Genomic DNA, 27,345 nt, shown 5'->3' with positions numbered 1-27,345 from the left:
AGAAGGGAAAAATATGAGTGAACAATAGAAAAAGAATAAAGAAATTACAATTGACAGCTTCTATCCAGGTAACAAACAAATAAAAAATGGAAACAGAGGAGGAGCAAGGAACACCAAGAAAAAACACACAGAAACTCCAGCTAATTGGACACAGTAATTGGAAGATTTTAAAACACAATTCAAAAAACAAGAGAGGCTAAAGAAAATTGGGAAAGATCTTGAAAAGCAAAATAGGTCATCTGGAAGTAGAACCACATGAACTAAAACAGGAAAATAGTGTTTAAAAGCTAGAAATGACCAGCTTGAAAATGAGGCAAAGAAAGTGAAAGATTAACTACAAAGAAAAACAGTCCAAAAGGAAAAGGATGATAAAAAAGCCAGGGATGAAATTCAGTCTGTAAAAATTAGAATCCAAAAACTAGAAGCAAATGACTTTACAAGGCAGCAAGAGTCTATAAAACAAAATCAAAAGAATGAAAAATTGAGGAAATAATGCAACACTTCATTGATAAAAGAATAAACTTAGAAAGTAGATCCAGAAGAGACAATTTAGGAATTACTGGACTACCAGAAAAGCATGACCAAAGAAAAAGCCTGGAAATCATTCTACAGAAAATTATCCAAGAAAACTGCCCTGACATTCTTCAACAAAAGGGTAAAGTAGATATTAAAAGAATCCATATCTCATCTCTTGCATCAAATCCCCAATTGACAACACCCAGGAATGTCATAGCCAAGTTCAAGAACTTCCATACCAGGAAAAGATATTACAATGTGCTAAAAAAGCATTCCAATATCATGGAGCCACAGTTAGGATGATAAAGGACCTGGCGGCATCCACACTGAAGGACCAGAAGGCATGGAATATGATATTCTGGAAAGCAATGGAACAGGGTCTACAACCAAGAATCAACTACCCAGAAAAATTGACTATATTCTTACTGGGGAAGTATGGTCATTTAATAAAATAGAAGACTTCCAAGCATTCCTAAAGAAAAGACCTGACTTGAACAGAAAATTTGATGCCCAAACACAGAACTCAAGAGAATCACCAAAAGGTAATTTAAGAAAGGGAAAAAAAAATTTTAGGGACCCAGTAAGTTCAAATGATTTGCATTCCTATAAGAAAAGATGATATTGGTAACTCTTAAAACTTTATATTATTATTGTTGTTATTGGGGGCAGCTCGGTAGCTCAGTGGATTGAGAGCCAGTCCTGGAGACGGGAGGTCCTAGGTTCAAATCTGACCTGAGACACTTCCCAGCTGTGTGACCCTGGTCATGTCACTTGACCCCCATTGCCTACCCTTACCACTCTTCTGCCTTGGAGCCAATACACAGTATTGACTTCAAGAAGGAAGGGAAGGGTTTCAAAAATTAATAAAATAAAAAATTGTTTCAGGATAGCTAGAAGATGTATTCTTAGAGGGTACAGTGACAAACACATTAAAGGATGATGTGTCAGAAACTATTTTAAAAAGGGTAAAAAAGAGGATAATACTAAGAAAAATTAGAAAAGAGGTAAAATGGGATAAATATATATTTCATAAAGAGGCTCATGGGATGAGGAGGGTGGAGAAAACCAATACAATAGAAGGATGGAAGAGGTTGGCAACAGGTAATACTTAAATCTTATGCATATTGATTCATAGAGGGAAGAACAATCCAATCTATTGGGGCAAAGAATTGTACCATGCCCTATAGAAAGCTAGAAGGGTAATAAACTGGCTGGTTGGGAGAGGAGCAATACAAGAGAGGGAGAGGTTGGGGGGTCATTTGAAAGGCACTATAATAAGAGTGAAGGGGTTGAGAAGGGGAATAAAATTAAGGAGAGGAAAGGGGGGGGAAACTAAAAGTGAAAAGTTGGAGGGGAGGGTAAAAGGTATAAGAGAAAAGGCAGAATCAAAGGAGGAAATCAAAATGGAGAGGAATACACAGGCTGTAATCATAATTGTGAATATTAATGGAATGAACTCACCCATAAAAAGAAAGCTGATAGCAGAAAAAAACAGAACTCTACCATATGTGGTCTACAAAAAACATACTTGACATAGGTAGACATACACAAGGTAAAGGTAAGAGGATACTGCAGTATTTATTGGGCTGTAACTAAGACAAAGAAGACAGGAATAGCAATTATGATCTCAGTCAAAGATAAAGCAAAAATAGATCTCATTAAAAGACATAAGGAAATTAATTACATCTTAATGAAAGGCAATATAAAAATGAAATAATATCATTACTCAACATATATGCACCAAATGGTATAACAATCAGATTTCTAAAGGAGAAACTAAAGGAGTTGAAGGAGGAAATAGATAGTAAAACCATATTATTGGGGGACCTTAATGTTCTCCTATCAGAACTAGATAAATTGAACCAAAAAAATAAATGAGAAAGAAGGGAAGTGAATGAAATGTCAGAGAAATTAGAGCTAATAGATATCTGGAGAAAAAGAAATAAGGATAAAAAAGAATATACCTTCTTTTCAGCAACACATGGCACATATACAAAAATTGACCATGTATTTGAGCATAAGAACATTGCAAACAAATGTAAGAAAACAGAAATAATAAGTACAATTTTTTAGACCACAATGCAATAAAAATCATAATTAATAAGGGCTTGTGGAAAGCCAGATTTAAGATTGTTTGGAAACTAAAGATTCTAATTCTTCAAAACTTGTGGATCAAAGAACAAATCAAAAAACAATTACTGATTTTGTTGAAGAGAATAAAATGAGGAAACAACATATCAAAATCTATGGGATATAGCCAAAGTAGGTAGTATTCAGGGAAAATTTATATCTCTTAGTGTATATATCAACAAATAAGAGGGGGAAGTGGTCAATGAATTGAACATGCAACTTAAAAAACTAGAAAAAGAACAAATTAAAAATCCCCAGATAAAAATCAAATTGTAAATACTAAAAGTCAAGGAGAAATTCATAAAATTGAAAGAAAAAGAACTATTAAACTAATAAATAAGACTAGGACCTGGTACTTTGAAAAAACAAATAAAATAAAGTACTGGTTATTCTAATTAAAAAAAGAAAGAAGAAAATCAAATTAACAATATCAAAGATGAAAAGAGTGACCTTACCTCTAATGAAGAGGAAATTAAGGTAATTATTAAGAACTATTTTGCCTAATTATATGGCAGTAAATATGACAGTTTAGGTGAACTAGGTGGATATGTACAAAAATATAAATTGCCTAGATCAGTGATGGGCAAACTATTCCCCACAGGCCAGATCCAGGCTGTAGTTTGCCCTAATCACCCTTAGGCAATTCCCTAATCACTACATCTGAATGTGAGGGCATAGTGTTTAGGGAATTGGTTAAGGCAGTGATGGGAAAACTACAGCCTGGATCTGGCCCAAGGAGAATGTTTTGCCCATCACTGGCCTAGATTAACAAAAGAGGAAGTTGAATACTTAGACAATCCCATATGAGGAAAAAAAAATTGAATACGCCATCAAGGAACTCCCTAAGGAAAAAATGAATTCTATCAAACATTTAAAGAATAACTAATTCCAATACTATGTTAACTATTTAACAAAATAAGCAAAGAAGTTTTACTAAATTCCTTTTATGACACAAATACAGTACAAATTCCAAAGCCAGGTAGACCAAAAACAAAGAAGAAAAACTACAGACCAATCTCTTTAATGAACATAAATGCAAAAATCTTAAATAGAATACTAGCATAAAAACTCCAACAAATGATCACGAGAATTATTCACTATGATTGGGTGGGATTTATACCAAGAATACAAGGATGATTTAATATTAGGAAAACCATCCACATAATTGATCATATCAACAAGCAAACCAACAGAAATCACATGATTATCACAAAAGATGCAGAAAAAGCTTTTGACAAAATACAACACTCATTCCTATTGAAAACACTAGAAAGTATAGGAATAGATGGGCCTTTCATCAAAATAATAAGCAGTATTTATTTAAAAACATCAGCAAGTAACATGTGTAATGGGGATAAGTTAGAACCCTTCCCAATAACATTAGGGGTGAAGCAAGGATGCCCATAACCATCTTTATTATTTAACATTTTACTAGAAACCCCACTGGTAGCAATTAGAAAAGAAAAAGAAATTGAAGGGATTAAAATAAGCAATGAGAAGAATATGCTATTAATCTTTGCAGATGATATGATGATCTACTTAAAGAGAATCAACTAAAAAGTTAGTGGAAGTAATCAACAACTTTAGCAAAGTTGCAGAACACAAAATAATCCCACATAAATCATCAGTATTTCTCTACTCAGCAGCAAGAGTTAGAAAGAGAAATTCCATTTAAAACCATCATAGGCAACATAAAATATTTAGGAATCTATTTGCCAAGACAAACACAGGAATTATATGAACACAACTATAAAACACTTTTCACACAATTAAAACTAGATCTAAACAATTGGAAAAACAGTAATTGTTCATGAGTAGGATGAATTAATATAATAAAAATGACCATCCTTCCCAAATTAATTTACCTAGTCAGGGCCAAACCTGTCAAACTACCAAGAAACTTTTTTTTTATTGAATTAGAAAAAAAATTATTACAAAGTTCATTTGGAAGATCAAAAGATGAAGAATATCAAGGAAACTAATGAAAAAAATGTAAAGGATGGGGGCCTAACAGAACAGATCTTAAACCAGTGATTCTCAAAGTGGGTGCTACTGCCTCCTGGTGGGTGCTACAGCAATCCAGAGGGGTGGTGATGGCCACAGGTGCATTCATCTTTCCTATTAATTGCTATTAAAATTTAAAAAAAAATTAATTTCCAGGAGGCTAAGTAATATTTTTTCTGGAAAGGGGGCAGTAGGCCAAAAAAGTTTGGGAACCACTGTCTTAAACTGTACTATAAAGCAGTGGTCATCAAAACTATATCATACTGGCTAAAAGACAGAAGGAAGGATCAATGGAATTTTTAAAGACCAAGCAAGAGATAGAGAATATTACCAAATGTAAAATGAATAATTTTAATACATTAAATTAAAAACATTTTGTATGAACAAAACCAATGTAACCAAAATTACAAGGGAAGCAACAAATTAGGGGAAAAAAACCATCATATTAAAAATCTCTGACAAAAGGTCTAATTTCTAAAATTTATAAGGAGCTAAATCAATTATACAAAAAAAACAAGCCATTCCCCATTTGACAAATGGGCAAGGGACATACATAAGCAGTTTTCAGACAAAGAAATCAAAATTATCTATAACCACATGAAAAAGTGTTCTAAATCTCTCATAATTAGAGAAATGCAAATCAAAACAACTCTGAGGTACACCAATTGGCCAATATGACAGCAAAGAAAAGTAATAAATGTTGAAGGTGATGTGGCAAAATTGGGACACTAATGCCTTGCTGGTGGAGTTGTGAATTGATCCAGGCAATTTGGAACTATGCCCAAAGGGCTTTAAGAGACTTCTTGCCCTTTGATACAGCCATACCACTACTATTGGTGGTAAAATCCAGAGAGTGGAAGAAATAGAAGGGAAATGAAACCTGTCTAACCTGTAGCCATCTCCAAAATGGGACCTTGCAAGAAACTTATCATTTGGAGAAGAGTGCTGCCTTACTAGAAGGGAAGTGAGAAAACACAAGCTGCTGAGGGAAATTGCAGGGTAGGAAGAGAATTGAGTCATGGTGGCATCATCCAGAGTGTTGGAAACACAATTGGGAAAGGAATTAAGCATGCCTGGCCAATTCCAGTTTCCAAAATGGAGACCCCAAGAGGGACTGCATCAAGAGAAAAAGGAGATTGGCAGGCAGGAGGTTAATTCCTGAGTGAGAAGATCCCATTGGGTGAGGGAAATTCATAGTGAGAATGTAGTGGAGCCATGGTGTCAAAATTAGATTGTCAGACAAGAAGAAGATACATACATACATACATACATACATACATACATATATACATTACATAGATTACATACACTGAGAATGAGAGGTGCTACAGCTTGAACTCCATTGGTTTTGGTCTAGGGAACTCTCAGGTAACTAAACTCCCTCTACCAATGCAGGTCAGCGTCTTCTGGGAAACTTGAATGTCCTAGAGAATTATCTAGAACATTGGGAAGTTAAAAGTGGTATATAATGTCCCAGCTTTAAGTAGTGATTGAGTAAAGCTAAATTGAATTAATTCATTGAATTAATATTTTTCTTTACTAGATAGTGAAATATTATTAACCATAGAGAAAGAAATATATGTGTTATGGTTAAAAACTGAATATAGTTTAATTGCATTAGTAAATAAAGAATACTAGAAAGTTAATTAGATTTTTTAATTTGCAGGATAATAATTGATTACCTTAAACAAAATATTGTGTGCCCTAAGTACAGATTCAAACTTGTGAAAATATCAACTAATGTCCCAGTCTACCTTGCAAATTTTATTCAACAAATATTCATTGAATACTGACTATATAGACTATTTACTTTGCACTACTCTAGGTGCTAGACAGGATAAAAACAATAAAATGTCTCTAGACTTACAAACTTTACATTCTAGTTGAAAAGATAACTTACATAACATGGAAAGTTAAATACGAATTGAATTTCAGTAGGATTCAGTAGTCAAATCATCAGGCACCTATAATTTATTATTATTATTATTATTATTATCATTATCATTAATTAAGCACCTATTATGGCAGCATTGTGCTAGATGCTGAGGACACAAAAGAAAGGCAAAAACATCATTGCTCACCATTGGTAGGATTGACAACATTCAGACAACTATGTACACAGACAACAAACAAGCTGTATACAAGATAAACTAGGAATAGACTTAGAGGAGAGAAGTGGATATATATGAGATGTTTTAAAGGTAAATATATAGGACTTGCCAACATACTGGATATAGGGATGAGAGTGATAAGTCAAAGATAACATCTAAATTGCACATCTGAATTACTGAGAGGATGATAGAGCTGAGCAAGAAAAAGGTCTTGGAAGGAAAGCTGAGGTTCAGTTGAGTTGTATTGGGTTTAAGATGTCTGTGAGACTTCCAGTTCAAGCTCTCCAATATGACCCTGGAGATGTGAAACTAGAAGATAGAAAAAAGGTCTGGGCCAGATAACTAGTTCTGAGAACCATCAGCATAGAAATGAAGTTTGAAACCAACAAACCAAACAGTATAGAAAGAAAAGAGAAGTCTCAAAACAATCTCAACGGATAACTATATGAAGTTGGAAGCCATATTGCAATGAATTAAGAATATTTAGTGTTTCAATTAATGACAGATAATGTCAGTGAATGCAGAGTATTATTGTGCATTAGACTGATCAGAAAGAAGTTTATGGAGAAGGTACAATGTGATCTAGGACTTAAAAGATGAATAGTATTTCAGTGGAGATAGGGAAAAGAAAGTCCAGGCATTAAAATCAGTTTGAACAAAAGTATAACAATTATTCTGGTTTGAATGGATGGGATTTGTGAGAAATAACTAGAGATAAGTTTAACAAGGTAGATTGATACTAGATTTTGTAGGCCTTGGAATATTTCTATTATTCTGTAGATATTTAAGAAAACAATAAAAATGTTTTATGGAACATTTAGACATATTATCTTGCAGTATTTATGAAAATATTTGCAAAAAGACCACCTTGAAAATAATTGAAGCTTATTTATTAACATCTATTTCAGAGGATAAAGAGGCAAAAAATTTGATAAGCCTCTCTACATTGAACCAAGATATATTCAGCGCTCACTGACTTTAATACAAAGATTGGGAATAGCTAAGTACAGTGAGAAATATAAAGGAAAAATGAATTAAGAATTAGAAATGAGAAAAAAATAGACTATAGAGATACCTCATGCCTATACAATGTTAGATACTTTCTCCGAGAAAATAATTAGATGTTAGATAGCAGACATCTATATACAAATATAATAGCATCATAAAATAAAATTGATTATAATTTCAAAGACTAAAAATGACTTGTTCCTAATATAAGAATCATTCCTAAATTATCTATTTATCCATTCACAAACAGATATGGTAGAACAGTGATCGTGGGTTACAGCCACACTTTACCAACTGCTTTTTGGACATCTCAAACTGGATGTCTAATTGGCATCTTAAAATCACCATGTCCAAAATTAGATTCATCATATTTTCATGTCAAATTCTCCCCTACATCATACATCTATGTTACTATTGAGGGTACTACCAGCCTCCAGCTCAAATATAATAGAGGTGTCAAAATACCAGTTTAGTTCATGTGCCATCCTAAGAATTCCAGAAGAATATAGAAAAAGCACCTTAGCATAACACTTGACTTATCAAGTAAAGAAATATGGCAACCAACATAATTACCACAAGTTTATATTATAAACTTCTTTATTAAATTTTACACAGAAGAAAGATATGAATAGAATCACAAAAAATTTTAAAAAGATTTTGTAAATAACTCTTTATTCCCTCAAAAAGAGTGAATCCATCACAACTGGATTTAAAGACCACTTTTCTTTGGTATGTGTAAGAATAAAGAGCGCCTAGTAACCAATATTTGATAGAAAGGGAGATAGAAAGTCTATGTGGTGAGTCTCTTCCAATTCTCCCCTGAGGCCAAATAAACACTGGGAGACTTCAAGGGGGTGTTCCCTGAAACTGGGTGACCTGGATGGCTATGCCACCCCACAGAAGTTGGGGGCGAGGCTTCCCTATAAGACGATGTATGTGGTACCCCAATCCGATTCTGAATAAGGACAAAGTTCACACAAACCTCCCCTCAATCAGTTAAATTCACAGAGGGTGGTCCGGCTTCAAGATGGCAGCCAGACCAAGCTGTGGTTCCCCTCTCCCTTGTTGTTTCTCAGGCACTCTGGAATGCTTTCTGGCTGATAAATTGCTTTTATTATTCTCAATTCAGGGATTGGGGGGTTAAGGGCATAGGGATTTTGGGGTGCCCTCTTCACTATTCCTATGGGGTCCGTCACTTAGGTGAGAAATCCAATGATTCCCATTTCTAAGCTTCTTCCCCTGCCCTTCTCCTTCTATTTCTATTTCTATTTTTCTGTTTCTATACTTTTCTATAGTTGAAAGTTTTTTACTTGAAAGGGCATCTCTTATCAAGGCTGGGTAATGGGAGAAGGAGACTAAGAAATTGCTCCCAAAATGGAGTCCAAAACTTAGCTGACTCGGTGGTTGAAGTCTTGATGCGTGAGATGCAAAGGAATGGCTTTGATCAGGGAATCAGGGTTTCAGTTTCCAAAGGAAGATCCTCAGGAAGCCCCCAGAACTGGATCCGAGCTAGAATATCCTCCTCCTTTTTCCTCCCAATCCTCCACCCAAAGCCCCTCCTCTGAGAAATTCCCAGAATTCTCTCTGGTCTCAACTGTCAGCAACTTCTTCTCTGGCTCCTTTCATTCCATCCCCCTTGCACAAATCCCATATTTACATATGCTTGGAGTGAGGGGTGTTGTTAAGAGATAACACTAAAGAAAATTGAGGCAGGAAAAGCCATTTGATTTTTAAGTTAACATAGAAGAGATCATTGTAGGAGTAGACAATTTTTAGAGTTTTGAGGAGCTGATTTGGAAGATATTTGAAGAAAAAGATACCAAAGATATAGAAAAATTTTAGACTTTATTAATATTGAAATTATATACATGTAAATCTGTCCTACAAATTTTTATTTAGTTTATTTTATATTATTTGTATGCATCCCTGAAAGCATCCCTGATGAGATTATTTTTTTAAACCCTTAACTTCTGTGTATCAGCTCCTAGGTGGGAGAGTGGTAAGGGTGGATAATGGGGGTTAAGTGACTTGCCCAGGGTCACACAGCTGGGAAGTGTCTGAGGCTGGATTTGAACCTATGACCTCCCCCGCCTCTAGGCCTGGCTCTCAATCCATTGAGCTACCCAGCTGCACGCCTCCCCCCCCCCTTTTTAAACCCTTAACTTCTCTGTATTGGCTCCTAGGTGGAAGAGTGGTAAGAGTGCCTGATGAGATTATTAATATTAGGCTTTAAAAAGTGATATTCCATGTTAGACCACATTTTTACTATCATAAAATTAACTGAAAGATGTTAAGAGTATAAGATTGTGTTTATTGTTGATGATATTTTAAAAAGTGATTCAGTAGGTCAAAATACTACTTTAAAGGTTCTCTTCTAACAAGATGTCACACATGCATGTATCAGAATTGTTTAAGTTTGCCTCAAAAATACAACATAAAAAATAACCTTGTTTGTAATCATAACAGGAAGACATATGCTGACCAAATGCATTTGCATTATCAAGAGAAAGATCCAACATAGAATCCCAGGATTCCTTATAGCAACGATGGTGAGCCTATGGCACAGGTGGGCATGCAGCCCCACAACCCCAAGAATTTGTTACTAGAAAGGTAGAGGGCCTTGGGTGGAGCTGTTCCCCTCCCCCTTTCCACCATGCCAGACAACATTTTTTCACATCACTCACCCCTCTTCCCAGCAGCACAATGGGAGTGCTTTCTCCCTCCCCTTTGTGGGGAAAAAAGGGGCACACCTGGCATTTGATGTGGGGGAGCACAATGGATTTAGGATGTCTCCCATTACACAAATAACAGATGAAGACCTATGAAGAACAGAATCAAAGAAATATCTGATCAAAAAAGAAGGGGGGGTTTGTTCACATAAAAGATTGAGAATTAGGACTAATTGTTAGAGAGACCAAATAATCTATTGGTTCCCATTCAACATGATGAAGAAATGAAGAAGGCCATTTGCCAATGCATATAAGATGGCAAGGGGGGACTAAAGCCAACTTGAACTGCCAGCAAGAGCTTATTGTTAAAATTTCTGTGAGCATTTATATCTTAGAAGTTGGCAGCCCACCCCTCCCCCATAACAAATTATGGGAGGACAAGGACAGACATCTCACGGATGTGTAGAAATTGATGATTTGTGATCAGTGTCCTTGAAGGGAACGTCCACATTGATGTAATCCATCAGCCAATCAACATTCATACATTACATGCTCTCTTCCAGGCACTGTGTTAGGTACTGGGGATAAGAGGTATAAGATAAAAATTAAAAGTCTCCTGCTGAACTCTCCAGCAGATATTTGTTTCATTGGTTGACCCCAGCTTTGCTATTATAATTCTCAACAGAGCTGAGTCTCAAAACTATAACAATTTTATTGTTTATTAAAAAATAAACATTATTTTCTATATTAGTAACAATTTTAAGACAGAAGGGCAGGCTAGGCAAACAGAGTTAAGTGACTTGCCCAGGGTCACATAGCTAAGAAGTGTTTGAGATAGGATTTGAACCCAGGACTTCCTGACTCTAGGCCTATTGCTCTCCCCACTGAGCCACCTAGTTGCTGCCTCTTACTGTCTTTGTCATTCTTAAGAGTGACTGTAGCTGTTGCTGTCTTCATCACCCTTCCTCACCATGCCTTAGACATCTTTATATGCCTCTTCTCATTCCTACTCCTTTAAAAAAAATAGAATTCTTTTTTAAAATTGTGTTATTTGCCTGAGTTCAGTTAGTTACTTAATTGTCTCAGGACTAGAAGTCTCCAGGCTCTGCGTTCAGTGCTGTTTCCCCATTTAGGATGTTTCCACTACCCTAATGGATGTACATTATTAATATTACCTAAATTAAATCCTATGGCCAAGGAACCATCCGTCATGCAAAACACTAGGTTGTTTATCTATTCACATGTTGGATTTCACATGCACATAACTCTTTAAAATATTGCATATTTCTCGAGCCCTTAAAAAGTTCTGCTGTTTCCAAAGTCTTTGGGTACAATTGTGGGATCTGGTTTTAATTATAGAGAACTTAACAGATGCCACTTTTTAAACTTTTGCACTTGGTAGACAGACTGAATTTTGCAGTATGTACTTTTCTTTTGGCTATCACAGCAAGGAGAATGCTAAATTAATGACAGATGCACTATTTTGGAGAACTACCAGGTGTACAGTCATTATTAAAACAGTCTATTTGTTATAAAGGTGGTTTCAGATGTTCATATCAAGTTTAATATAAATCTGGAAGTATGCTCCAAAAAACAGCTGAGCCTGAATTGAAATAGAATACATTATTTAACTAGTGGTTGAAAACCACTTGAGGAAGACCAATAAATTCTCACTTTAACTTTGACTCTTTGAGGTAAATTTGAATCTGTTTCTTATCTGAAACATTATCCCAAAATAGTGAATACCCAGATGAAAAGCATATGGACCACGGTTTAGACTTTTTCTTCCAGTAGAGTTGGAAATGATAGCTAGTATTCTAGAATCTTATACAAATTTACTTCTAGGTCTCATCCCAGGGTTTTTATGTATTTTTTATTCTTGTTAGAAATTTTCCTTGTAAAATCTAGTGGAATAGTTGTATTTGAAGACACCACCACCTTTATTGCCTTAAACTATATTATACAAACAGGAAAAATGTCATTAATAGTTAATTGATAAAATGTAAAGCCAGAGATGTTTTTATTTGTATTTTTATTGTATCATTAGGCCACATTATCAAATATTATTTCTTCAAGCAGGAGCTGTACAACTTCTTGTCATGAATCTTATAGTGTGGATTCCATTTTTTGGTATGGATGAGACTAGATGGTCCCTGAGGTCTCTTGGCAATTCTCAAATTGTGATCCTGAGATGTATTAATCCTCTCTGTGTCCATGGCATCAGAATGATTGATACCAAAAATTATGAAGAAAAGCATTTCTTTCATTTGTCCAAAAAATAATAGCCATTTGATAAATGAAATTTATTGTTTTCTGAGTGAAGAAAAAGCATTATTTCTTTCCTACTCTCTACTCTAGCCTCTTTTCCACATGATGTTTATTATATAAATATATATGCATAAATATATAAAATTTAAAATAAAATATTTTAAATATTTAGCATAATTTATCATAAAGAAACAGAATTATTCTTCAGTCTTAAATGATATGTAACATTTTTGTGTTTGGTTTTCTTTCACTTAGACATAATTTAACTATGGAGGACCAGTAGAAAGGGGTATGACCCTAGGAATTTTTTTTCCAAAAAACATCTGTGGATTATGAAAAAGAACTTAAGGTTATTTGAAAAGGGAGCAAGTTTCAATTAGGAAGGCAAGTTTGGAGGATCTTCTGGGGCAATAAGAAAGTGAGGGGAGAAGAAAACAAGCACCCAAAGATAATTAATGAAAAGTCAGTTGTTATTTGGTAACTCCTACACAGAAATACTTTTTCAGCATTTTACAATTGAAATTCAAAATGACAGTATGTAATTCAGGTAAACTCTTATTAAGATGTTAATCATACAAATACTGCATTATCCTGTCCAGTAGGTATATTCTTTCTCTTTATTATTTATTGTGATAGGTTTTTTGGTCCATCTTTTTTCACCAGAAAGTACAAAAGAATTGTAACTGTTAGGAGAAAGTATGGGAGTTAATGAACAAAATTAGATTTCCTTATGGATTCAGTTTAATCATGTTTTAGGTTCTTTTTCAAGAAATATTGAATGGCAGTAGACAGTTTAAAATGTTTAAAAAGAGAAAAATAAACAAATCTCATCAATAAATTCAAAATAACAAATAATTTATGCAGTGTTCACAGATATGAACCCTGCCTCTCAACCAATTTCTACATAGGAAGGAGTAGGAAGAGATGTCTTGTGTTTAGTCATCTATTCCAATCCATACACAAAAGGAATACCCACCATTATATTCCTGACAAGTGATAACCTCTGCTTGAAGAAATATTATTTGATAATGTGGTGTAATGACCCAATGACAAAATGCAACCTATTTCTTCTTTGGATCAAGCTTGTTCTTGTAATTTTGTAATTTTCATTTTCATTTGTGTAACATGGAGATGGCAGGGTGGAATTCCTGCAAGATACAGGGTCAAGCCTCAACCCAGAATTCCAGGGCCAACCCTCCCCCCCAGAGAACTCTGGGTGAGAGGGCAGTTTAGGGCAGTTAGGGGCAGTTGGTTCTTGGGGTTGGAAGTGAGCAGATCACTCTGCTTGTTGATCCCAGTTCTTGATTGCTTTGGAGGCCTTGTGGCTTAAAATCTACACAAGCTATTTTGGTTCCTCCCAGAAGTTATCTTGATTAGTTGAACTAGACCTTTCCAGCAACAGCACAACTGTTATTATTTAGTTATTTAGATATTAGAAGAGATTCATTATAGGCATTGAGGGCAAGCTAGATATAAAGGCTACCTCCCCCTCCTGGGGGGAGGGGCTGTTCCAACCTAATAGTTTAGGGCTTCCCAGACCTGATTTTACCTTTGACAAAACCTCCCCCTTCTCTTCCTCACTTATCAGTAAACCTTCATCTTTTGGAAGCAGTGCCTGGCTATTATTTTGGGAATACTACAACATCCTTCAAGCTTAGTTCCTTCAGCTGTGTGACCCAAACAAGTCAAGATCCTCCTTCTGTCCCTGATAATTTCATCACATCAAGCTTCTCCCCTAATCAAACCTGTGGGGAAATAAGTTGAGAAAAGTCAACATCTTTAGGAGACTAGCCTTCCCTAGCCTTGCCAGAAGATATCAGATCAACCACCATTTCCAACTGATTTCTAACTGCTTGTTGGGAGGGGGAAGAAAGGAACACTGAGCTAGATTGTGCCCCTCCCTTTTCACTCAAGCCTGTCAGTGGGGGAGGAGTGAGTCCAGCAGGTTACTGATCACTGGCATAACTACACCTTCCCACAAATATCACCATTACAACCAACATAACATTTGTTTCATGGTTATTTCCATTTACATTGTAAGTTAATATGTATGTACATATATATCTTATATATGTACACATATGTTTTGTGTGTGTATATAATGTTTTATTTTCTCCACTTCCTTCTTTATCTATTCATTGTCTTTTTTCCATGATTCTCTGTATTTGAGTTCATTATTTCTTATAGCATAATAAGAACCCATTACTTTTATATATCATAGTTTATTTAGCCATTCCCTTGTCGACAGGCATCTATTTTGTCTCATGTTCTTAATATTATCACAGAAAACATTGTTATGAATATTTTGGTGTATCTGGTGACTATATTTTTTATCAGTTTCCTCTTTATGATATATTCCTAGCAGTAGAATATCTGAATTAAAAGGTGGATATATTTGAGCCACTTTGCATAATTCCAAATCACTTTTAATAATGATTGTACTAATTTATAGGTCCACTGGCAATGTATTAAATATATTGGTCCTTATACAAAATCTCTAACTTTGATTAGTTCCATCTTTGCCTTAGTTTTGAGGTTTTTTGTTGTTTTTTTTTACTGAGTTTGAGATGAAACCTAGGGTTGTTTTATTTTATATTTGCTGATTTGGAGCATCCTTTCATATTGTTTTTAGTACTTTGTAATTATTCTTTTGAAAACTTTTTTGTTCATGTCCTTCAGCAACAGCAATAATAACAGTTAACATTTATATGATGATTACTGTATGCCTAGCAATGTGTCAGGGACTTTAAAAATATTATCTCATTTGATGATTTTTCTATTGAAGATGACTTTTGATCTCATATATTTCTGTTACTTCTTAACATATTGTAAGAGTTTTCCCTTTATTAAATCAAAAATAGTAGGGGAAAAAGATGGAAAATAGGAGAGAGAGATTGAGGTTACTTTCCTTGCTGTTCCATTTAGCTTGCTATTCTGGGGCCACCATTAGGGTCCCCTCCTCACATTCACAAGGAAGTCCCAGCAGCAACAAATATGGAAGAGAAGAGAATGAAATTCTCTCTTGCCTCAGTTTATCAAGCTTTTTATCTGCTCACTAAAGCTCACACATTATCTCTTGGGAGCAGCTGTGGCTTCCTTTGTTGCCAGGCTGCCGAGGGGGGCAGTCCAAGGGGCAGTGCAGGGAACATCACCCTGCCCCGATTTCACGATCTCTCGACTCAATTGATGCCTTTTTTCTGTCTGTCATTCTTTTCTTGTGACCCAATCCACTCAATGATTTCCCTTATACAATATCTTGGATACCAAACCCCTATCTGAGAAATTTGATACCAGTTTCATTTTACCACTTCCTTTCTTCTCCTAGATGCATTAACTGTGTTTGTACAAAGCTTTTTGAACTGCACTGAAAAATATTTATATTTCCTCAGTAAATTCATCAACTATAATTTATTCAGCTACTAATGGTCAGTGGATATCTGTTTTGTTTTGGGGTTTTTGTTAATTAAAAAAAAAGTATTGCTCTGAGTGTTTTGGTATATGTGGGACCATTTTGTTATTGTCGTCTGTGGGCAATGTGCCCAGTAGTAGGATCACTGAATAAACAGTTATGAATAGGTTAGCAACTTGTTTTAAATTAGTTTACATAGTTCTAAACTGTTTCCAAAATTGTTAAAACAAATTCATAATTAAATCAACAGTATATGACTATTGGGAACCAAGATGATGGAATCAAAGGAAGAAATACAATGAGTTGCACATCTACCTCATTCCTCCAACCATAAGTCTTACAGTCAAACCTAGAAAATACCACAGACTGAATCCTGATGGAGAGAGTCAGGTAAAAACCCAGTCATTTTTCCAGGCCAGATATGTAGAGCAAGACTTAGAGAAAGATATATGAATACTGCTGATGAGTCTGGCTATGAGGGTGATGAGTGGAGGATTCCAAAACACAGAGACTATTCATCAGGGCAAGAAGAGCCTGCTAAAGCACACAGGGGTAGGCCTGAGTTTTCGTAGAATGCAGCAATGAGTTTACACAAGCTCTCATTAATCAATAAACATTTATTCTGTGTACACAGTGCTGATTAAATGATGGGGTCTTCCATATTTTTGTCATTTATACATTTGGAATTTGTGGTACATGAAGAAAAATTTTAATCTAATATATTTCACGGCCATCCACAGTTCTTGTCATATATGAAATCCTTCCTCCAGAAGTTTGTGTTTTTAGGCTTGTTAAAAAGTAGATTTTTATTGAAGGCTTTTGTTCTTAAATCACTTAGATTCCCTCTTTTTTCTCATTCCAAGGGAATCATCCCTTATTACAAAGACTTTTGGGAGAAGGGGTGAGGGTGAAGAAAAAAAAAAGAAAAAGAAGAAAAGGAAAAAAATCGGCCATACTGATCAATACCTCAAAAAGCCAGTATTATATGGTTTGTTCTATACCCATAGCCCTCCCACTTCTGAAAGAGTCAGAGGAAGTGTCTTTTTTTGTTTCTTTATAGCTAAGCTTGCTCTTTGTAATAAAGTTAACATTATTTTCTAAAAATATATATTTTATGGTTCTATCTATACTGTTTGGTCATTGTTTATGTTGTTTTTCTGACTTCTCTTATCACTTTATATCAATTCATAGAATTTTTTTGATTTGTGGTTTTCTTTTTTTATATATATTTTCTTTTTTTATTGATTAAGAAAATTTTTCCATGGTTACATGATTCATGTTCCTTCCCTCCCTTACTTCCCTTTCCCTACCATAGCCAATGTGCAATTCCACTGGGTTTTACATGTGTTATTGATCAAGACCTATTTCCATAGTATTGATATTTGTACTAGGGTGATCTCTTAGAGTCTACATCCCCAGTCACATCCCCATTGACCCATGTGATCAAGAAGTTGTTTTTCTTCTGCGTTTCTGCTCCCACAGTTCTTTCTCTGGATGTGGATAGCATTCTTTCTCATAAGTCCCTCAGAAATGTCTTGGATCATTACATTGCTGCTAGTAGAAAAGTTCATTATATTTGATTGTACCATACTGTATCCATCTGTGTATAAGGTTCTCCTGGTTCTGTTCCTTTCATTCTGCATCAATTCCTGGAGGTTGTTCCAGTTCACATGGAATTCCTCCAGTTCATTATTCCTTTGAGCACAATAGTATTCCATCACTAACAGATACCACAATTTCTTCAGCCATTCCCCAATTGAAGGACATCTCATTTTTCAATTTTTTGCTACCAAAAAGAGCGTGGCTATATAAGCCTTTTTCCTTATTATCTCTTTGGGGTATAACCCCAGCAGTGCTATGGCTGGATCAAAGGGTAGGCATTCTTTTAAAGCCTTTTGGAGATAGTTCCAAATTGCCATCCAGAATGGTTGGAGCAGTTCACAACTCCACCAGCAATGCATTAATGTCCCTATTTTGCCATATCCCCTCCAACATTTAATACTTTCTTTTGCTGTCATGTTGGCAAATCTATTAGATATTTTATTGCATTATGATCTGAAAAGGTTGCATTCATTATTTCTGCTCTTTTGCACTTGTTTGCCATGTTTTTATGCCTCTAGTACATGGTCAGTTTTTATGAATGTATCATGTGCTGCTGAAAAGAAGGTTTATTCCTTTTTGTCCCTATTTATTTTTCTTTACATATCTATTAACTTTATTTTTTCCTAAGATTTCATTCACATCTCTTACCTCTTTCCTATTTATTTTTTGGTTTGATTTATCTAGATCTGATAGAGGAAGGTGCAGGTCTCCCACTAGTATAGTTTTATTATCTATTTCCTCCTTGAGCTCTGCCAGTTTCTCCTTTAGAAATCTGGATGCTATACCACTTGGCGCATACTTACTCAGTACTGATATTTCCTCATTTTCTATACTGCCTTTTATTAGGATGTAATTACCTTCTCTATCTCTTTTAATCAGATCTACTTTTGCTTTGGCTTTGTCAGATATCATGATCGTGACTCCTGCCTTCTTTTTCTCTGTTGATGCCCAATAGATTTTGCTCCAACCTTTTCCCTTTACCCTGCATGTGTCTACCTGCCTTATGTGTGTTTCTTGTAGACAGTATATGGTAGGATTTTGCTTTCTAGTCCGCTCTGCTATTTGCTTCTATTTTATGGGTGCTTTCATCCCATTCACTTTCAGAGTTATGATTACCACCTGTGTATTTCTCACCATTTTATATCCTCTCCTAGTCCTATCCTTTCTTCTTTCACTATTTCCTTATACACCAGTGTTTTGCTTTTAATCAGTCCCCCTAATCCCCACCCTCATTTTACTTCCCTTTCTGCCCACTCCCTTTTTATTCTCCTTATTTTTAGGGTCTATTAAATTCCCTCCCCCCTCTCTTTCCCTCCCTTTTTGTACTCCCCACCTCAATACCCACCTTGGTTTTTTCCTTTCCACTCCCCTATAGGGTAAAATAGAATTTGATACCCCAAAGGATCTAGATGCTCTTCACTCTCAGAATTGATTCCAGGGAGAGCAAATTGAGTATTACCTATTATCTGTCTCTTCCTCTTCTTCTTATAATAATAGTATTCTTCCACTCCCCTTCTGATGAGCCTCTTTGTGTAGTATAGATTATACAAATTTTCTTATTCCTTCAGGTTTCTCTTGGTGTCATCTTCTACTCCCCCTACTTTTCTTTTTTTGCATATCATGTTAAACCACTTAGTACCCCAATCTCTACCTATGAATAATTCTTCTAACTACTATAATAGTGAATACAGTTTTTGAGAGTTACAAATAACATTTTTCTGTATAGTAATACTTTCTCTCTCTTTCTCCTTTCATCTAGTCACTTCTCAGATGTGTTTTGGTTCTGACCACTACTCCCTCAATCTGTCCTCACCTCTTTCTCTTTTCCTCTTACCCTCTTAAATCACTATAGGATAAGGCATTTCTATACCCCCTGGGTGTGTATGGTATTCTCTCTGAGCCAGTTCAGTGAGAAAAGTTCAAGCATTGTCCATAGCACATCTCCCCATATCCCACTAGCTCCTTCATTGTATAAGCTTTGGAGGACTTCTTTTATATGAGATAATTTATTTTATTTTACCTCTCTCTTTTGCCTTCTCCCAGTTCATCCCGTTTTCTTCTTAATATTATTTTTTTAGCTATTATCCTATCATAGGATTCACATCTATGACCTCTTTCTCTGTGTACTCCTTTTATATGCCCTAATAATGATTAAGTTCTTAGGAGTGTTTACAAGTATTCTTCCATACAGGAGTGTACACAGCTTAACCTTATTGAATCCCTTATGATTCCTCTTTCTTGTTTGCCCTTTTATGCTTTTCTTTATTTGAAAGTCACATTTTTACTTAACTCTGGTCATTTCATCAGGATTGCATGGTAGCCTTCTATTTCATTCAATATTCACCTTTTCATCTTGACCTAGGAGCTCTAGAATTGGTTATAATATTCCTCAGAGTTTTCATTTTGGGATCAGTGGATCCTTTCTGTTTCTATTTTATCCTCTGATTCTAGGATATAAGGCAAATTTTCCCTTGATATTTTCTTGAAATAAGATGTCTACGTTTATTTTTTGTTCATGACTTTAAGGAGGTCCAGTGAATCTTAAATTGTCTCTCCTTAACCTATTTTCCATGTTAGCTGTTTTTCCAATGAGGTATTTCATATTTTTTTAATCTATTGATTTTGTTCCATCATTTCTTGATGTCTCATTGAGTCACTAGCTTCTACTTGCTCATTTTTATTTTTGAGAAATTGTTTTCTTCAATTAGCTTTTGTACCACCTTTTCCATTTGGGCAATTATATTTTTTTAAGAAGTTGTTTTCTTTAATGAATTTTTGAACATCTTTCATTTGGCCAATTCTGCTTTTTAAGTAATTCTTCAGTGGGTTTTTGTGCCTCCTTTACCAAATTGTTGGTTCTTTTATTATTATTATTATTTCCTTGCATCACTATCATTTCTTTTCCCAATTTTTTCCTAACTCTCTTATTGATTTTTAAAATCTTTTTTGAACTTTTACAGGAATTCTTTTTTCAGCCCAAGATTAAGTCACATTTTTCCTTTGAGGCTTTGCATATTTATTATCGTCATAGTTTGTATTTTCATTTTCCCCTTCATCACAGTAAATTTCTATGATCATTTTCATTTTTTGTTTTCTCATTTTCCTCTCCTATTTCTTGACTTTTAGCTTCATGTTAATGTCAGGCTTTGTTCCTAAGGTGGAGGGAATATTATCCCATGTTTCAGGATTTTCATAGTGATATGTGAGAAGTGTGTTCACTGATATCTGGACCTGTTTTCTGGTCTGTGAACAATCACAAGAATGCTTTTCTGCCCTAGAACTTTAACAAGAGACTCTACTTCTCTTCACCCTGAGATTGTAACCAGAACCTTGTGTAAATAATATAACAGAGTCCTACATCCAGTGACAGCAAAAACTCCATTGTAATTTTCTTCATACCAGTCATCTAACCCCCTTACTATGCATGGCTTAAGAGCTTCAGGATATCCCATGGCTAATTCTGCCACTTCCCAGCTCTGCTGCTGACTTGCTGAGGTGCAGCCTATGAGGGACTATGCTTCTTTCTCACTTTAGTGAGACATACCTTTCTTGCTGACCTAAGTTGTCTTGGGTGGGAAATTGTTTTGTTTTTTGTTGGTTCTGCCACTTCAGAATTCTTTTGAAGCATGATTTTAAAGTTGTTTGGAACGGAATTTGAGAGAGCTCGAATGAGTCCCTACCTTTACTCCACTGTCTTGGCTCTACCCCTACTCTCAGGATAATATTTTGTAGGATTTTTATAATTACTGAGTGTGTACTTTTATAAATACTAAGTATAAAAACTGGGCTTGAAAGTGAGTAGAATGTTGGAATGGTACCCATGAAGTTTCAAGCTTATTCTAATCCTGCCTCAAACACTAGCTGCAAAAAAGTTGTGAACATTGACAAGTCACTTAGCCTTTATATGACTCAGTTACTTCCTGTTCACATGGAGATAATAATAGCACCCACTTCCCAGAGTTTTGGTAAGGATCAAATGAGGTAGCATTTTTTAAGTGCTTGCAGCTGGGTGGCATGTTAGAGAGAATGCTGGGCCAAGAGTGAAGAAGTCTTTCTGAGTTCAGTTCTGTCCTCAGACACTAGCTTTGTGAACTTGGACAAGTCACTTAACCCTGTTTTCCTAGGTTTCCTCTTCTATAAAATGGGCTAAAGAAAAAAGGGCAAATGCCTCTAGTCTGTTTCTCAAGAAAACCCTAAATGGGGTCACAAAAAGTCAGACCCAACTGAAACAACTGAACAATACCTGCAAACCTTAAAGTGATATATAAATATTTACTAATATTAGTAACAGTACAACTGTTAGTAATAATTAGACTACTAGATAATTTATGAAATTACTTTGAATGGAATTTCTTTTTCTATAGTTTCCTCATGGATTTTACTAGTGCTATTTGGAAATGTTGATGATTTGGCAGAATGCATTTTGTTTCCTGCTACTTTATTGAAACTATCAGTCATATTTCTTAAGTCTGAGCAGCTTATCTGGGATTACCTAAGAGAAATATCATCATCTATAAACAGGCTTAGTTTTATCTCATCTTTGATGTTGTTTAATACCTTATTCTCTCTCTCTTCTCTAATTATTATAGCTAACATTCCTATTACTAGATCAATTAATTATAGAGATGAAACACTTATTGCATAGCTCTGAATTTCTTATTGCAAATAATGCCAACTCTTGGTTTCTGATATATTAAGTAATTTTTAGATATTATTTTTAAAAGGCCTCCCAATGTTTAATCTTTAGATTTTTTACATTAAGTGGATACTTTTTGTCAAAGATATTTTTCACATTTATTAATTTAATCACGTGACTTTATATTGTACACATGGTTAATTATAATATTCATTCTTTTAATATTAAATAATTATTGCATCTCTAAAATAGATACCTTTCCTTAATTAATATTTTGATAGTATATTGCTATAATCTCCTTGCTAAGATGTTATTTGACATTTTTACCTAAATATCCATTAATAAAATTTGACTATAGTTTATTTACTTTATCCCTCCCTGGTTTGGGTAAAAGGACCATATTTGCTTCATAATAGGTAATTCATTAAATACTTTCTTTATTACTGAGAAAAAAGTTTTGTAAGTTCGGTGTGAATAAAATTCTGATTCTTTGGATAGATATAGATCACTTAAGTTACCTAAGACAACTACTCCAAACCTTTCATTTTATATGAAGAATCTGAGGCTAAGAAACTTACCCAGATTGAGAACTAGAATACCCAGATCAGAACTAGAATCTAGACATCCTACTTATGGTCAAATGTCTTTTTAAAACTATAGTCCTAGGGGCAGTTGGGTGGCTTAGTAGATTGAAAGCCAAGTCTAAAGATGGGAGGTCCTGGGTTCAAATGTGGCCTCAGATACTCCTAACTGTGTAACCCTGGGTAAGTCACTTTACCACCATTGCCTAGCCCAGGGGTCGGCAACCTTTTTGGCCGTGAGAGCCATAAACACCACATTTTTTAAAATGTAATTTTGTGAGAGCCGTACAGTGCTCACAGTGCGCGCTCCTGTAACAGTGCCTGAAAAAAATTGACTTTATGGCTCCTGCAGAAAGAGCCAGATATGGCCCTCAAAAGAGCCAGATATGGCTTGAGAGCCATACGTTGCCAACCCCTGGCCTAGCCCTTACTGCTCTTTTGCCTTAGAACCAATACAGGTAGTGATCCATATCAAAAGGTATGGGTTAATAAAAACAAACAAAAAAAAAGTACAGTACTGTTTCACTTCTGTTTTCAGTTACATTGTACCTATTTAATTCTGTTAAAGAATTCTTTAATTTACTATTGTTCATGAGCAAATTGTTTTCTGAAACTATTTTACCTTAGGTAAACAAGACTACAAGAAAAATAGACCTGTTCTAAGAGCAGCCAAGTTAAAAGCAGAAGCCAAGAAAGCAGCAATCGGCATAAAAGTAAATATAACTTTATGAATTTGCTGAATGTCCATTCAGAATTCTGTTTATGTTTGTCTTCTCTCTTCATCTCTCTCTGTCTTTCTTTCAACGAACAAAGTAAATTCTGATTTCTGAACATCTTTATTTCAAACCTTATGGGAATGTCAGGATCTAAAATATGCATAAAAGACTACTTTTATTTAAAGTGTCTCCTGACCTATGAGCAATGGAGAAAGATCAGAAAGGGTTTTAAGTGTTCTATAACCATAAATGAAACATGTTTTTTATTCAATTAAGCCAATCAAATGTAGCAATACTTAGAGAATTATAATTTATTTCTTATTCAGCAACTATTTACATAGTTCATACATCAATGATTTGTACAATATTAGTCACTCCTTAAATTTTCAAGAAATTATTTGTAATAGTTATTTAAAATCCAATTCTTACTCTCTCTATTTGGATAATTAATCTGTAAAATGCATTTGCTATTGTGAGACTTATTGTTATTTTTAATAACAGAGTCCTGTACCCTTTCTCCCCAAAACATTCTAGATTTTGTCTCAGGAATTTTTAAAAAAATTTTAACTGTTTAGAAACTATATATGCAATTCAACATGTTAACAAAAATGAATCTGAGCTGTGCAACCCAACCTAATTGGGTTAAGTATATAACATTGTGGTTTAGCTAACTTTCAGTTATTTCCCTTATAATCATTTTATTTTTTAAATATATTTGTCAGTTTCTCTATTAATGATTCATTTTAGCTTGGCAATCGTACTGTTAAACATATAAAATTAAAATCGCTCAATATAGATATTTTATTTAAAGAAATCTCAGAAATGTTAAAATGGAGAATGTTTTCTTGTTTCTGGCAGATGAAAAATCAATTTTTCCACATTATAGCTTATAGCAAATGCCAAGGTATTACTACCAGGCTGTAACAGCTGTTGAGCTGCCAGATGATATATTTGGTTGTCTTCCAGAATTTGCTATTATAATCACGAAACAGGGCTTTCTTTTCGCTCCTGATTGCTGATCTTGATCAAGCATTGCCTTGTGCTGCAGAATGTTTTCACAACATAATCTCCTCCGTTATTGCTGTGTGTCAGTTTTTAATGAGAAAAAGGAGATTGCCTTTTTGTTTAAAAGATAGATGATTAACCTTTTGAAGCCTTTCTTTGATTTCTATTATGTGAAATTTCACTCCCCTTTTTAAAAAGTTATTTCCATGGCATGCCCTTTCTAAAAAACAATATTCAACTTTTTTATTGCACATTCAGATCCAAGTTCATTTAAAAAATCTCTCATTATTATGTTTGTTGATGATTCCTTATAGATGAGTATCCCTCCTCCAATCAGCAATCCACAAACCTTCGCTGTGGCAGGCTCTGTCCTATGTACTGGACAATAATAAAGCTCTCCCTTAAATATTTTATTAGATGGTCCTTAATTTGAAGGGATATCAATCTGCAGAAACAAAACCTTCATGTTTCTTAGCATGGTTAAGGAGTTATCATGTATTTAAATTATGGAAAATAATTTATATGCATTTAGTGGCATATCATCTCTGTAAGTTAAAATAGCCCAAATATTCATTAGAGTTTATTTTTAAATTTTAAGGCAATAATGATGTTTCTTCAGTGAGCTGAGAACAAACTCTGGTAATTTCAAATACTTGATGCCATTTAAAGAACAGTATGAAACATACTTGTCTTTTTATGGGGAAAATGTAACCTGGACTTTATATACAATGTAAAGTAGTCATAAAAGAGTTTAAAAACTTGAACATTATGTATCCCCTGTTTAATAAATTGGCATGTCATTTTGATTTGCAAACCTGTGGAAAACAAAAGATTTAACGTTTAAAAAATGTTTACTTTGCTTGAAAACTGATGTGAATAGCCCATTAAAATGATGTGAAACTTTTTTTTAGAATAAGACCCCTGGAGGTATTCTGCATTTCAAAACTGGCATACTAATTAGGTTGTCCTGTCAAACTTTGATTGCCTTGTCATTTTAACATAGGATTTAAAGTAACCAAGTTTCTTGCAGCTATTGCCATTTAACGCTTTTTAATTTCCCCAATGAGTGATTTTATCCACGTTGATAATGTCAGCCAAGCAGCTAAGGACTAATAAGCATCAAAAGTTTTTACTCTTATCTATTTGAACCAGAATGACCATAATCACGTCATATTTTATCCTAACTTGTTCTTTAAAATGAATTTTAATGATATCTTCTAAAATATTTTTAAGCTTGCATATATTGTAGGATGATAAAATGTTTGCTTTGGCTATTGCTAGTTCCTATGAATTATAATCTCCTTTCACAAATGAAATGATCTAAATATCTTTATGAAATCATTCATTTAGGATTTATTAAGCAGCTACTACATGCAAGGCATGATGCTAGGTGTCAAAGGAGATCCAAATATGAACAGTATATGGAAATGTCCTGTATTTAGCATTTCACAGCCTACATCCTTCTCTCTTTCCAACCTTCTTAAACCTTGCTTCCCTGTACATATTTTCTACTTGTGTTCCTTGCATACAGCACTCTATCTTCCAACTCAGTCTTAGGTTCTCTGACTTCATTCAGGAATTGCCTTAAAAACCGCCTTCTAAGAAGGACTTCATCTTTTCTCTGTTTCTGTCTCTCTGTCTCTCTTTTCTCCTTTTTCCTTCTTTTCTCCTCTCTGTCCAATCTCTCTCTCTCTGTCTCTCTGTCTCTCTTCCTTTCTCTTTCTGTGTCTCTCTCTCTCCCTCTCCCTCCTCTTCTCTCCCTTTCTGTTTGTCTCTTTTCTCTCTCTCTTTCCATCTCTTATTCTTCTCTCTGTCTTTCTCCCCTCTTTTCTCCTTTCTCCCTCTCTGCTTTTCTCTTTCCTACTCTCTCTCTCCTCTCTCCTCTCTCTTCTCTCCCTCTCTCTCCTCCCTTTCTCTATCTCTGACTCTCTACAGATATATATATATGTAAATACATATACATATATATGCATAGATATACACATAGTTGCCTATCTTTTGTCTTCTCCAGCAGAATGAGATCCCTGTGACTTTCTTTGAAAGAATCCCAAGTATTTAGCATAGTTTCTAGCATGTTGTAAGTATACCAGTAAATGTTTATTGATTGATTGCACTGAAGTATCTCATAATCTGGTATACGTTTTTGGCCCTTATTTCAATTTATTAATATTTTTATTAAATATTACTATTGGACCTTATTTAATGTCATGTAACTGCTAGTAGAATGAATGATTTGTGGTTTGGTGTGGAGATATGCTATTTGTTTGGCTAAAAGAATTAATTTTCAAATAAGTTATATTTATGTTATCTTTTTTAAGAAACAAATTTGAATATAATAAAGTAAAGTTATGACCCAATAAAAAAAGGAATGTCAGAAATGTCTGTGCAACTGGTGTTTACATTTTGGTTGCTTTTTAATTAGAAGATTTTGAGCCAAAAATTAAAATGTGGATAAAATGAAATCATAGCTATTTTTAAGAAATTCAATTACTCATTCATCCATATGTTTACTTTTATTAAGATGAAGAAAAATGTAAATTTAACCTTTTGCTTTCAAAAGTATGATGTTAGTCTACTATAAAAATTTGTTCTGGACCTATGGTTTTTTATCAAAATAGGGAATTCTCAGTGAAGAAATTCTCTCTCTCTCTCTCTCTCTCTCTCTCTCTCTCTCTCTCTCTCTCTCTCTC

General features: G+C 34.6%; 1 protein-coding gene across 1 annotated transcript in view; it reads left to right on the top strand.

The window, feature by feature from the left end:
* TRIQK (triple QxxK/R motif containing) overlaps positions 1 to 27,345 on the top strand; it is a 106,636-nt gene that overhangs the window by 75,739 nt on the left and 3,552 nt on the right. The window contains exon 2 of the mRNA XM_044658190.1: positions 23,562 to 23,647. Coding sequence (XP_044514125.1) covers positions 23,562 to 23,647 — 86 coding nt within the window. The remainder of the gene's footprint in view (positions 1 to 23,561; positions 23,648 to 27,345) is intronic.

The sequence above is a fragment of the Gracilinanus agilis genome, chromosome 1, assembly GCF_016433145.1.
Source record: "Gracilinanus agilis isolate LMUSP501 chromosome 1, AgileGrace, whole genome shotgun sequence".
Taxonomy (NCBI): Eukaryota; Metazoa; Chordata; class Mammalia; order Didelphimorphia; family Didelphidae; genus Gracilinanus; species Gracilinanus agilis.
This window is presented reverse-complemented; position numbering and strand designations above follow the sequence as displayed.